The 15,416-nt window shown below is 42.5% G+C and overlaps 1 protein-coding gene across 1 annotated transcript in view; it reads right to left on the bottom strand.

The window, feature by feature from the left end:
- LOC124115019 (sister chromatid cohesion protein PDS5 homolog B-like) overlaps nt 1-15,416 on the bottom strand; it is a 64,642-nt gene that overhangs the window by 5,661 nt on the left and 43,565 nt on the right. The window contains exons 23-32 of the mRNA XM_046475805.2: nt 14,551-14,687; nt 14,118-14,241; nt 11,252-11,456; nt 10,514-10,628; nt 8,549-8,681; nt 7,572-7,694; nt 7,353-7,409; nt 6,282-6,439; nt 3,679-4,167; nt 3,135-3,275 (exon numbers count right to left, since the gene is read on the bottom strand). Coding sequence (XP_046331761.1) covers nt 3,135-3,275; nt 3,679-4,167; nt 6,282-6,439; nt 7,353-7,409; nt 7,572-7,694; nt 8,549-8,681; nt 10,514-10,628; nt 11,252-11,456; nt 14,118-14,241; nt 14,551-14,687 — 1,682 coding nt within the window. The remainder of the gene's footprint in view (nt 1-3,134; nt 3,276-3,678; nt 4,168-6,281; nt 6,440-7,352; nt 7,410-7,571; nt 7,695-8,548; nt 8,682-10,513; nt 10,629-11,251; nt 11,457-14,117; nt 14,242-14,550; nt 14,688-15,416) is intronic.

Raw genomic sequence — 15,416 nt, 5'->3', positions numbered from 1 at the left:
GTGCCTCTGTCCAAGGGATGATTCTACAGAAAGTGCCTCTGTCCAAGGGATGATTCTACAGAAAGTGCCTCTGTCCCAGGCATATTCAACAGAAAGTGCCTCTGTCGCAGGCATATTCTACAGAAAGTGCCTCTGTCGCAGGCATATTCTATAGAAAGTCCAAGGGTCCCAGGGATGATTCTACAGAAAGTGCCTCTGTTCCATCCATCTACAGAAAGTGCCTCTGTCCCAGGCATATTATACAGAAAGTCCCAGGGTCCCAGGGATGATTCTACAGAAAGTGCCTCTGTTCATCCATAGTCTACAGAAAGTGCCTCTGTCCCAGGCATATTATACAGAAAGTCCCAGGGTCCCAGGGATGATTCTACAGAAAGTGCCTCTGTCCCAGGCATATTCTATAGAAAGTCCCAGGGTCCCAGGGATGATTCTACAGAAAGTGCCTCTGTCCAAGGGATGATTCTACAGAAAGTGCCTCTGTCCCAGGCATATTCTATAGAAAGTGCCTCTGTCCCAGGCATATTATACAGAAAGTGCCTCTGTCCCAGGCATATTATACAGAAAGTGCCTCTGTTGCAGGCATATTCTATAGAAAGTCCAAGGGTCTCAGGGATGATTCTACAGAAAGTGCCTCTGTCCCATCCATAGTCTACAGAAAGTGCCTCTGTCCCAGGCATATTCTACAGAAAGTGCCTCTGTCCCAGGCATATTATACAGAAAGTGCCTCTGTCCCAGGCATATTCTATAGAAAGTCCCAGGGATGATTCTACAGAAAGTGCCTCTTTCAAAGGCATATTCTACAGAAAGGCCCCCTGTCCCAGGGATTTATTTTGCATTTGAAGACAATCAATACAACACACATTACAAGGCTAACTTAAGGAAATTTGCTTAAATAATGATGTGAAATCAAACCACAAATGGCACTGATATTTCAGATGGATCGAACAAGTAACCGATATATCTGTAACCTCATGAATGAACCACTCAGCTACAGAGAGGCACAGATAAGGCTGAAAAAATAAAATAAAATTGGTTCTCAGGCAATAGCTTTTGAAAATATTGTGCGGGTGAGCGGCCTTTTATGTTGTTGTTGTGTTTGTGTACACACTAGTACAACTCACCGTTATTTACAGCAATATATATTAGCGTCAAATTACCGCTATTGACGCCTTGAAACAAACTTTTGTGGATAGAGAATGGACATATATATCATAAATACCATACACTGAATTGCTGAAAGTCATATTTGTAGTAGTTTGACTATTATATGTCAACATAAAGTTTTCGCAATTGCGGGCGCGGGAGCATCAACAGTGATTGGTCAAATTCTTCCATATGAAAAAATATCCGGCAAAGGCGATCAGCTGAACCAAAGTGCTACGCTAATTTATTTCACATATATATAGTAAGGCTGCAACTACCATGATATTGGAATAAATTATTCCTTATAAAATAATAGTTTCAGAAAATTTTTCAAAATTCCTTAAAGTTATTGTGTATTTTTTTACCGAATCACCGGTAGATTCCTAGAAAAGTGTTTACAGCTGAGTGCTACTTCCGGCTTAGTTTACGAGACAAGACGCACAGTATTCTTAAACTCTGCATATAAAACAATGCATATAAAACAATACAAATCATAACAGGAAATACAATTTAATCGGCAAATCATTATGTGTAGTGATGTTTTATCTCAAATTTCAAATTTGTATTGGCCAAGTTTAATTGTTATAATCTATTCCGTTTCCCTGAATACGCTGAAGGGCTAAGATGTTTTTTCTGCAGAAGACAAACACATTTTTATTACAAATATAGGGATTTAATATGCATTAGTGATGTGATTCATTCGGATTCGCTTTATAGACAGGGTAGCATCGATTTCCCGCTTTTTTAACAAGACAAATAACCTTTGCGTATTGAAACATTGTCCCTCATACAGTACACAAATACCATTGAATTTGTATTTGAATACCATCATCATGTCTAGTGATGTTGTATCACAAATTTAATATTTTCATTGACCAAATTTGCAAACAGCAAAGCAAGGACACAAACTCCTATTGCCGCCATGACCATAACACACGAGATGCGCAGTAAAGCAGTGCGCATGGAAAGGGAAGTAACTGCACATTAGATTGGATCGCATTGTTTTTAAGTATTGTAGCATTTCACTGTTGAGGTTGTGTGTTCGAGACGCGGAATATATAAGGATTTCTTTTGTATTTTGAAAATTAAAATAAAAACGAAACGTGCGGCAGACTTTATGATGATGCAGCGGTGCCTGAGAACCAAGAATGATTTTTTTTAGCCTTATCCATAATGCTTTTAAGAATATCTTTCTGCAAATACTTGTACGCCAGTAAGATACATTTTATGTCCATTTCCTTAGGTACACGGAATGTGTCTTGGAAACAAAAAATTGTTGATACATGTTGCTTCTGATTTTGCTTTTGGCTTTTTAGACCAACAAATCACTGTCAATCAGATTTGGTTACACTCAGGGTCAGTGATGAAAGGGTGTTCAGTTGTCTTCATGCTGGACATGGCCTTTCTCTTGCACATTGTCGAATACGTCATATACCACGATACTATTGTTCACTGTAACGTATCCCAATGTTTTTGTTTTTGTTCTGGTATTTCTTGGACAGAGACGGTTAGCCTGGTTGAGAAGATCCACATTTGGGGGTTAGGAAAATCCCAGGTGGCTTCAGCATGCAAGAGTTACCCTCCCCCACACTTACATTCTCAACCAAGCCATGTGAATCTTTTACTTAAAAGATGTCCTCTCCCCCTATGATGAATTGTATTTGACAACATTGCCACAGAAGAAGCTAACATTATCAAAGAAGCAAACTGCTACCATGTTATAAAGTATGTTGAAACTATTGGTACTGAGACATTTGCTGGCTGAGGAGTCCATAGACAAACGTAGGATATTTGCTTTGTTCTCCTATATGGAAGACAGTAGACAAGTATTTGAGCAACATATCTACATCAACATCACCAAAAAATCTGCAAAAATAGCCATTGGTCATGAGACAAAAAAACTGTCAATTCTCAGTTAGCAGCGTAAAGGGATCTATTAACAGGTCAAATGTTAAGGTTAAATCTTCTGACACAATGGTTACACCAACACTGACCTTTTAACCTGAGCAGAAGGCTGAGGAGATGGGGACGAGGCTCTGCGTTTCCGTGGTGATGCTCCTGGCGTGGACACTGAGCCCTCCTTGGACACACTGTCAGTTTCACTGACGTCACAGTTATAGCTCTTCCCACCACCACTGGCAAAGTTGAGGGAGAGGAAGAGTGAGCATATCCAGTAGGAACAACACTAGGTAGTAGCTGGCCCTCCATACAGGCTCACCATCAGCACACACTTAGCATTCAACATGGAGTTACATGGTCATTAGGCACTTCACAAAAACCATCTACACTGTTAGTGTTGGATTGCCTTAAAACTTAAAACTCTATCATAAGGTAAACCAAAAAAAATAGTTATTAAACTAAACTTAATTCCCGTTTTTAAAAACAAGTTGCTAGCAACTCATGTGAGATGAACAACATTTGCTATATTTCATAAATCTCAAATCTGACACTGGAATCACCCGAATTTCAGATGATATGAATTCGTAAGCCACTTTGGATAAATACAGGTAATATATTTGTCACATCTATCTAACTCACTTCTTATCTTTTGTCCCTTTTGATTTTTTTGTATCTGCTGCCCTAGTATTTCTCTGTGATTCAACGTCCTCTGAGGTTGCGCCTCGTGTTCGTTTTGATGGCACATCCTCTTCTGAACTCCCATGACGTTTCCGAGAATGTTTTGCACTTTCACTACCGTCCCCCTCACCTGCCTTCGCAGTCCTTTTATTTGTGCCATTCACAAGAGATTTTTTCACAGAATCCTTGCCCCTCTTAGCAGGGGAAAGTTTCACTTTAAAGTCTTCGAGTCTTGTTTGTTTAGTCCCTGCTTTTACACCCCTACCTCCCCTGCTTGTGTGTTCACTCGATGACTGAGATTCGTCAGAGTTCTTATCTTGAGAAGAGCTTCGGGTACTTTTCTTGGCCACTTCTGGACTTGAGGACTTGTCTGAGTCTCCACAGTTCTTCTCCAGGGAATCTGACTCATTGGAATCACCGTCATTCTCCTTCCCTGGTTCCTCCTCTTTCCTAGTACAAGAAACAGTCACATTACATGGGGACTTCACATTGCAACAAGGTATTGACTTCACATTACATGGGGACTTCACATTGCAACAAGGTACTGACTTCACATTACATGGGGACTTCACATTGCAACAAGGTACTGACTTCACATTACATGGGGACTTCACATTGCAACAAGGTACTGACTTCACATTACATGGGGACTTCACATTGCAACAAGGTACTGACTTCACATTACATGGGGACTTCACATTGCAACAAGGTATTGACTTCACATTACATGGGGACTTCACATTGCAACAAGGTATTGACTTCACATTACATGGGGACTTCACATTGCAACAAGGTACTGACTTCACATTACATGGGGACTTCACATTACATGGGGACTTCACATTGCAACAAGGTACTGACTTCACATTACATGGGGACTTCACATTGCAACAAGGTACTGACTTCACATTACATGGGGACTTCACATTGCAACAAGGTACTGACTTCACATTACATGGGGACTTCACATTGCAACAAGGTACTGACTTCACATTACATGGGGACTTCACATTGCAACAAGGTACTGACTTCACATTACATGGGGACTTCACATTGCAACAAGGTACTGACTTCACATTACATGGGGACTGCACATTGCAACAAGGTACTGACTTCACATTACATGGAGACTTCACATTGCAACAAGGTATTGACTTCACATTACATGGGGACTTCGAATTGCAACAAGGTATTGACTTCACATTACATGGGGACTTCACATTGCAACAAGGTATTGACTTCACATTACATGGGGACTTCACATTGCAACAAGGTATTGACTTCACATTACATGGAGACATCACATTGCAACAAGGTACTGACTTCACATTACATGGAGACTTCACATTGCAACAAGGTACTGACTTCACATTACATGGGGACTTCACATTGCAACAAGGTATTGACTTCACATTACATGGGGACTTCACATTGCAACAAGGTACTGACTTCACATTACATGGAGACTTCACATTGCAACAAGGTACTGACTTCACATTACATGGAGACTTCACATTGCAACAAGGTACTGACTTCACATTACATGGAGACTTCACATTGCAACAAGGTACTGACTTCACATTACATGGAGACTTCACATTGCAACAAGGTACTGACTTCACATTACATGGGGACTTCACATTGCAACATGGTATTGACTTCACATTACATGGAGACTTCACATTGCAACAAGGTACTGACTTCACATAACATGGGTACTTTACATTGCAACAAGGTACTGACTTCACATTACATGGGGACTTCACATTGTGTGGGATACTGGACTGCAACAAGGTACTGACTTCACATTGTGTGGGATACTGGACTTCAACAAGGCACTGACTTCACATTGTGTGGGATACTGGACTTCAAAAAGGTACTGACTTCACATTACATGGGGACTTCACATTGTGTGGGATACTGGACTGCAACAAGGTACTGACTTCACATTGTGTGGGATACTGGACTTTAACAAGGTACTGACTTCACATTGTGTGGGATACTGGACTTCAAAAAGGTACTGACTTCACATTGTGTGGGATACCGGACTTCAAAAAGGTACTGACTTCATATTGTGTGGGATACTGGACTGCAACAAGGTATTGACTTCATATTGTGTGGGATACTGGATTGAAACAAGGTACTGACTTCACATTGTGTGGGATACTGGACTGCAACAAGGTACGGACTTCAAATTGTGTGGGATACTGGACTTCAAAAAGGTACTGACTTCACATTAGGTTGGGATACCGGACTTCACATTAGGTTGGGATACCGGACTTCACATTAGGTTGGGATACCGGACTTCAACAAGGTACTGACTTCACATTGTGTGGGATACTGGACTTCAAAAAGGTATTGACTTCATATTGTGTGGGATACTGGATTGCAACAAGGTACTGACTTCACATTGTGTGGAATACTGGATTGCAACAAGGTACTGACTTCACATTAGGTTGGGACAGGCTCTGGAGCTACAATATTGTGTAGTTCTGTGGAACATCAAATATGCTTTTAGTTCTAAAAATGCTGGATATGACAAAAACCAACTCGACATAACCCACTTTTTTCTGAGAGGTCCCCTCTTGGTGCGAGGAACCTTTGGATGTGGGTTAACGACTGGCCCAGGACTCTCCACGATGATCTCTGTGGTGGTGGGATCGGGCTTGCTGCCATAGCCTGAGCGGGGCGGACCATCAATCAGTGCCTGCACTCCCTTCCTCTGGCAAACCAAAACAACATTTAGTAGTAAGTAAGGATAAGAATTTATGGATGAACAACTTTTTTATAACAATTAACAGCGCCGTTTCAGTGTAGATTCTAACACCGTTATCAAGCAAGTGATCCGTTGATTGCTTGATAACGGTGATAGAATCTATACCGAAACGTCGCTCTTAATTGTAATAAAGAAGTTGTTCATCCATAAATTCTTATCCTTACTTTGTACTCCAACTTCTAAATGCCTATCAAAGAAACATTTAGAAGATAAACATTAGATGTCAAGTTTCTGGGCACTCTGGAAAAGGTGATAAGGAAAAGGCGGCAAGGAGACTATCAAATTTTACTAAACAAGGTCAATCAAGTGTGAAATATAACCCGTCAACTATATTTTTGGCACAGTTATTTTTTTAAATTAAATCAAATGAACAAACAATAAGCTATGAGTTGGCCACAAATGAACTGTGACCCAGAATCTACCAACAAATGCCACTTTGTAATTCTGCATGAGTACTAAAGATACTGCTGTCACCCTCTTGTAAGAGTCACACAACTGTTACTTGAGTAGCGCAAAGGAGAAAAGTCTATTACTTTTTATTAAATGTATAAAAATGCTGTGGATGAAAATCACTTCCTACTGAACTTGTGAAGGCCCAGGGTAGAATAGATCTTCAGCAACCGATGCTTGCCGTAAAAGGCAGCTATGCTTGTCTAATAGAATCGGGTGGTCAGGCTCGCTGACTTGGTTTATGCATGTCATTGTATCCCAATTGTGTGGATCGATGCTCATGATGACAATCACTGGATAGTCTGGTCTAGACTCGATTATTTACAGACCGCCGTCATATAGCTGGTATATTGCATATAAAACAACAAACAAAAACACTTAATACTGTCTAACTACATAATCTACTCACCCTTGGCCCATCAAAGTTGAAGTCTTTTGGAAGGTAACTTTTTGTGTTGGTGTACGACTGAAGTAAAAGGAAACAAGTTCAATGGATTAAAATCAATAATAAAGTTTCTGTGTTCAAGAAAACGAGTCCCTTTGTTCACGGCAAGGTCTAATATAATGTTCCACTGAAGAGTCCAGACAACAACCAGTGCAGTGTGGATGGGCACATCTATTGTCTCACCTTGTCAGGCTTGGTGAAGAGTTTGGCCGGCAGGACGGGCTCTGTGTTGTTGTCCTTCAGGGTGATGTTGGTGGTCTTGGTGTTCATTAGCCCCAGGGCCACATCACATACAGCATACAACTTCTGCAACAGTCACACACTTTGTAAGAACACGTTTTCATAACGATGGTCCACTGACTGACTGAGGATAATTATTGTAGTAAAAGCATTGCTGGTTCTTGGAAGCTTGGAAATACATCAGAGGTTACTGGGTTCACATGCTTGGGGCTCCAATTTATGAAATAGTTACAAACCAGCTTACCATACCTGTTGTTGTGATTTATGAATGTATGGTAAGAAAATCAAAGTCAGGGCTAGACAGCAACCAGTCAGAATCATGTCACAAAAAACACTTGTCCAAATGGAGCTGTCTGACTTGTCGGCTCTGACTCACTGTGTCTTCCCCTGAAGGCAAGTCACCCTCAATTGTACTGCCTTTGCAAGATCAGCCTTGATGTCTTCCTGACTGAACCAACATTGTACCCACAATTAGTGGTCTGCTTACTTACTCTGTTCCCACAAGAAGTGGTCGGTCTACCTACTTTGTACCCACAAGGAGTGGTCCGTCTACCTACTTTGTACCCACAAGAAGTGGTCAGTCTACCTACTTTGTACCCACAAGAAGTGGTCGGTCTACCTACTCTGTACCCACAAGGAGTGGTCTGTCTACCTACTCTGTACCCACAAGGAGTGGTCTGTCTACCTACTTTGTACCCACAAGAAGTGGTCAGTCTACCTACTCTGTACCCACAAGGAGTGGTCTGTCTACCTACTCTGTACCCACAAGGAGTGGTCTGTCTACCTACTCTGTACCCACAAGGAGTTGTCTGTCTACCTACTCTGTACCCACAAGGAGTGGTCTGTCTACCTACTCTGTACCCACAAGGAGTGGTCTGTCTACCTACTTTGTACCCACAAGGAGTGGTCTGTCTACCTACTTTGTTCATATCATCATCATCGGGGCACTGGGCATCTTTGGTCTGTTTCATGTTCTCTATCATCCGCCGGAAGAAGGCATAGTTGTAGTCTTCACTGCGGCCAGTTAGAGGGTCCATCACAAACCACAGGCAGCTGGAAGCAAAGACTGCAATGTGTAACACTCAAAAACCCCAGACATCCCATACAACTACAGCCACTCTACCCCAGACTACATACAACCACACCTAGCCTACCCCAGACTACATACAACCACAGCCACTCTACCCCAGACTACATACAACCACAGCCACTCTACCCCAGACTACATACAACCACAGCCACTCTACCCCAGACTACATACAACCACAGCCACTCTACCCCAGACTACATACAACCACAGCCATACAACCACAGCCGCTCTACCCCAGACTACATACAACCACAGCCACTCCACCCCAGACTACATACAACCACAGCCACTCTACCCCAGACTACATACAACCACAGCCATACAACCACAGCCACTCTACCCCAGACTACATACAACCACAGCCACTCTACCCCAGACTAGATACAACCACAGCCACTCAACCCCAGACTAGATACAACCACAGCCGCTCTACCCCAGACTACATACAACTACAGCCACTCTACCCCAGACTAGATACAACCAAAGCCACCCAACACCAGACTAGATACAACCACAGCCAGCCTACCCCAGACTACACACAAGCACAACAAGCCTACCCCAGACCAGATATTAAACCATTTGATCCTTATTAGCATTGTGTTACCTGCAGTCCAAGAACTATGAGCACATAGACTGCAATGTGTATCACTCAAAAACCACAGACAGCCCATACAACTACAGCCACTCTACCCCAGACTACATACAACCACAGCCACTCTACCCCAGACTACATACAACCACAGCCACTCCACCTCAGACTACATACAACCACAGCCACTCTACCCCAGACTACATACAACCACAGCCACTCTACCCCAGACTACATACAACCACAGCCACTCTACCCCAGACTAGATACAACCACAGCCACTCAACCCCAGACTAGATACAACCACAGCCGCTCTACCCCAGACTACATACAACTACAGCCACTCTACCCCAGACTACATACAACTACAGCCTCTCTACCCCAGACTAGATACAACCACAGCCACTCTACCCCAGACTAGATACAACCACAGCCACTCTACCCCAGACTAGATACAACCACAGCCGCTCTACCCCAGACTACATACAACTACAGCCACTCTACCCCAGACTACATACAACTACAGCCACTCTACCCCAGACTACATACAACTACAGCCTCTCTACCCCAGACTAGATACAACCACAGCCACTCTACCCCAGACTACATACAACCACAGCCACTCTACCCCAGACTAGATACAACCACAGCCGCTCTACCCCAGACTACATACAACTACAGCCACTCTACCCCAGACTACATACAACTACAGCCACTCTACCCCAGACTACATACAACTACAGCCACTCTACCACAGACTAGATACAACTACAGCCACTCTACCCCAGACTAGATACAACTACAGACCCTCTACCCCAGACCAGATATTAAACCATCTGATCCTGATTAGCATTGTGTTAACTGCAGTACAAGAACTATGAGCACAGGTGGTGGTACAGGGCAAAACATATAATGATGTAATGTAATCCAAGTTTACAAAGTCTACACATATCCTAACATATTTAAATAGAAAACATGATATATTCCATATTGTCTTGTGTGTTTCTTAAAGACATTGGTCTGGACTACTTATTTAACACACTTGTTGTTTTTGAAATAAGTACGAGTGTGAAAGGTACACCATCCATGTAAAGTGACATAACTGGTATGGCAACCCACGTGAGCAAGGGACATTGCACTTTGAGGTGGTGACAGCCATAGTGGAGACAGTATTCCTGAAGAAGACCAGTGAAGAGAGAAACTCACTCTTTGATGTTCTTGAGTGCATCTGTCTGCTGGAAGGTCTTGAAGTCAGGGTCGTGAGCCAGGAGATGAACAGTGTAGGGCAGGATGTAGTCTGGCAGGATGGCAAACATTCGGTCTGAAACACACATCGTACAGTTAGCAAGGACAAACTGCTGTTGCCATACAGTCCACAATAGAGTTCACCTGAATTTCAATAATATCAACATGACGACCTGACCTGCCAACATTTTCAAGGTACTTGGTACTGAAGACTACAGGAGCCTTTTGTGCATTGGCACTCATTTCTACTGTTCCCATCTGATGACCATTGGCTGCCATTGCTTAGATCTCAGAGTCAGCATGCATGTTTTGTTATTGGACAGATAAACATGTAAGAGAAACAATGTTGCTCTCAAACGACACATAAGAATGCCCTTTCAAATAAATAGTTTATAACAAAACCCTTTTAAATAAATAGTTTATAACAATGCCCTTTTAAATATAGAGTTTCTTTCTTCTTCTGAAAACACATGGTCCTTAAATAATGCAGGGATTTTTCTTGAAGTGCTCCGAGGCCGATCTTCTGCCCGAGAGGTCCAATGAAGAGGAAAAACCTTGACCATTTCATTTTACATAACTGCACTGAATGCAGTATTACAATGCAATGTTAAAATATTCCTATGAAACAGGAACCTTAAGAGAATTCCAAATTGAACAAAAGGGGCAGTTAGCTAAGAATCCAAATGTGAAATATCTCACTTCTCGCTGCGGGGTTCTGCTTGAGGTAGTCGCGCCTCTTCTGAATGTTGACGTTAAGGAACTGTTTGAGCTGACGCTGCCTCTCTTTCAGTGGATCATTGGCTGCCAGGGAGAAGATACTCATGAATTCAAGTGGCAGGCGCATGTTCAGGAGGCCCTTGTGCAACTTGATGGCAAACTTGACTCGGACATGATAGCAGCTATCCTGGGAACATCAAACGACAAGACATGTTCAAGCTTGTGCAATCACCCGAGATACCACAGTGAGTTTGGTTCATACAATTGAACAATGACAAAATGAGCATTCAAGAGATTGATAAGCTTAGGTCATGTGACCTGCCTCCTATTTCCATGAAGTGAGGAGTCGGACCAGTCATCATTATAACAAGCAGGGATGGGTACCCGACCCCCTATTACCTGACCCTACCCAGGTACTCACTGAAGGACTCACGAGTTGGAATAGTTTGACTGTAGCCCTGGTAAAATGTATTTAGATACTCGCATAAAACGATCTGGTCATGCAAACACTGAAGTTGACTGAAGTTTCATCTTTATTCAAACCTTTTAAGGTCAGAACAAATGGGTGCATAGTCAGAAAGAAATGCGAACATTAGTGATTTGTAGTGTAACCATAGAGTTCTGGATCATTTTTGCCATTAAACAATATATCATGTGACTAACCAAGGGTCTGGGTAATCCTGTGGGTACCTGGGTCCTCCTCAGTACCCACTCGTGCCAGCCCTAGTAACAACCATGAAATACTCATATCCCACGTCAATGACATGTCACGTTGTGTGCAAGGCAAGAAATATTGTACGTTTTTCAAGATCTGCTCCGACAAGGAGAACTACCGCCATTTTCATAGACTATCTATGTGGCAAGTTTGTTTGAGGTATCTCTCATGGTTTTTTAGTTCTGCTCCAGAAACGTGACGGACAGACAGATAGACGTACAGCACCCATTGCTATATCCCCCCCTTCCACTTCGTGGCAGGGGATAATATTAAGGCAAAAAGTGAGCAGGGTTCACTAATATCCCCAACTTCGACTGAAACATATTTATAAGTTCAAAAACATGAAAACGCAATATTTTCTCAGAAAACCATCTTATTAAATCAAACTTTACATTGCACCTCCGTACCCAAATTGGAAAATGCATAAAGTAGTTGCACACAAGTTGAAGCAACAAAATTCTAGGTTCAAAACATGAAATAAAATAATATTTCTTTTAGAAAATACACATATCAAAATCAAACTCATACCTGCAAATTTAAATATTGAAATGAAATTATGCGCTAGACCTCTCATCTTGTTATAGTAAGTTTTGTTAGGTTTGTTTGTTGTTTTACGCCGCACTCAGCAATATTCCAGCTATATGACGGCGATTGTAAATAATTGAGTCCGGACCAGACAATCAAGTGATTGACATCATGAACATCAATCCACATAATTGGAATCAATGGCAAGTATCAACCAAGTCAGCGAGCCTGACCACCTGATCCCATCGCCTTTTACGACAAGCATGGGTTGCTGAAGACCTATTCTACCCCGGATCTTCACAAGTATGTTATAGTAAGTGTTCACCCAGTTTGAACAGAATTAATGCAGTTGTGTTCAAATTATAGGTTGTACACACAAAAATGCCCTCAGAAAGATGAATGGATGGAGGGAGGGAATTCCTTGGTAAACAACATAATCCATCCCTTTTAGGTCAGGGGTATAATAAATGGATATCTGGAATGTGCTATATGCCATCTGTTGAGGCTTGATGAGGCTTGATGAAAACGGTAACACGACTCCCTGGTCAATGGATCAGTGTGCCCTTGATTTTCATTCTCAACTTTCTAGGGAGTATGGAATCTTCACGGGACCACTGTTGGGTTAACAGAGGCATATTTTGAACAAAGTCGCTTGCCTCCAGAGATTGCAGATGTGCTCCATGTCTTTCAGCATGGGGCAGGACCGAAGCCCGAAGTGGCAGGGTTCACGGGGTCACCCCTCCAACTAACCTCGCCTAGGTGCCATTGTACACAACAATCTGAACACTAAGGTGATCGTAACTGCCATACCTTAACATAGACTTACAACAGTTATAGTGCTAAGGTGGGGGGACACCAGAAATGGGCTTCACACATTGTGCCCATGTGGGGAATCAAACATGGGTCTTTAGAGTGACGAGTGAAGGCTTTAACCACTTGGCTACCCTACCGCCCAGTTTTAGATCTTAGGGCCGGCTTATCTATTGCACATAACATTTTGATACAGATTTCAAGGACCAAGTTACTGCCCCGGCTTATCTATGAGATTGGCTTACCTATGGTCATATACGTTGCTATCGGTGTGTCCCTAGTTCAGCTTGATAACCCATAAAAAAAGGAATTTGAATCAATGCCACTTTTCTCAACATCTCCAAAGATTTAATTGTGTCATGGCAGAATGAAGATAAACATACCATGTTTTCAATGTAGAGCTAGACTATTTGAACCCTGCTGGGCATTTGGTAACAAATGAATTTTAAAATCATGGTCAAATCAACCATCTAGGTATACAAATGAGTCCAGTCAGATTGATAACTGAATGGTGACCCATCTTCATCAACTTCCATGGGTCATAATCTTAAAATTTTTACATCTGAAATTGGTAAAAAACACTTGCCTACTAAAACCGGTAAGACCCTATGACAAGCAAAAGATTGTCTGATCTAGACAGAAAACAGCACTGGCCACAGGTTCCTACTATTGGCGCTATCATTCAAAGATCAGCATGCAAACAGATGAAGCAAAGTTTCATCCCGCGGTAGACATGATGGGAGGTGTGAATAGGCTATTATTCCTTGTCCTAAGAAGGTAGGCAGTGGTTAACCTTACATTGATGAGGAGTGCCAGGGCCTGGAACTGTTCACAAGGGATGATGTCAGAGTAGCATGTCTCCTCGGCCAGCTTCAGCATGCAGCAGCCGGCCTGGAGCCGCAGTCGAGCCAGCTCGGGCTTACTGGAACAACAATAACACGTCATTACACTGCAGCAGACAGCTGTATGGGCAATTACAAACTAGGTCTATCCAGGTCCACCGTACGTTGGTCTGTTCCTAATAAGGTGTCAACCTTTTGATCATATGGAGTGGAACTGCAATTATTTCTTTTAAACAATCTATTCACAAAAATATGTGAAAAAAATTTGTAACACAATGTTCAAGGTCAAGTTCAAATTCACGATTTGTTTATTTGTGATTCTCTGAAGTGGTTCTGATTCATTCTGATTATTGCTTGACTAATTCTTGTGTGAAATCCCTGCATCTTACTTGATCCTGCCATGTTCCATGAGATCCCCCTCATGTATGATGACTGTGTAGAGGAGCCGGAGTGTCGAGGTGCCTGAGTTGTTTTGGTTGCTCTTCAGCCCCTGCAGCCATCGCACCAGCAGCTTCATCGCTTGCACCTGCACAAAAACAAACAAGCTTCACATACACAACCTACCAGTAGTCACACCAACACACAACCTACCAGTAGTCACACCAACACACAACCTACCAATAGTCACACCAACACACAACCTACCAGTAGTCACACCAACACACAACCTACCAGTCGAGTAACACCAACATACAACCTACCAGTAGAGTCACACAAACACACAACCTACCAGTAGTCACACCAACACACAACCTACCAGTCGAGTAACACCAACACACAACCTACCAGTCGAGTAACACCAACACACAACCTACCAGTAGTCACACCAACACACAACCTACCAGGAGTCACACAAACACACAACCTACCAGTGGTCACACCAACACACAACCTACCAGTAGTCACACCAACACACAACCTACCAGTGGTCACACCAACACACAGCCTACCAGTGGTCACACCAACACACAACCTACCAATAGTCACACAAACACACAACCTACCAATAGTCACACCAACACACAACCTACCAGTCGAGTAACACCAACACACAACCTACCAGTGGTCACACCAACACACAACCTACCAGTAGTCACACCAACACACAACCTACCAGTAGTCACACCAACACACAACCTACCAGTAGTCACACCAACACACAACCTACCAATAGTCACACCAACACACAACCTACCAGTAGTCACACCAACACACAACCTACCAGTAGTCACAACAACACACAACCTACCAGTAG

This window comes from Haliotis rufescens, unplaced genomic scaffold (assembly GCF_023055435.1).
Source record: "Haliotis rufescens isolate VD_foot unplaced genomic scaffold, xgHalRufe1.0.p SCAF_7, whole genome shotgun sequence".
Classification (NCBI taxonomy): domain Eukaryota; kingdom Metazoa; phylum Mollusca; class Gastropoda; order Lepetellida; family Haliotidae; genus Haliotis; species Haliotis rufescens.
This window is presented reverse-complemented; position numbering and strand designations above follow the sequence as displayed.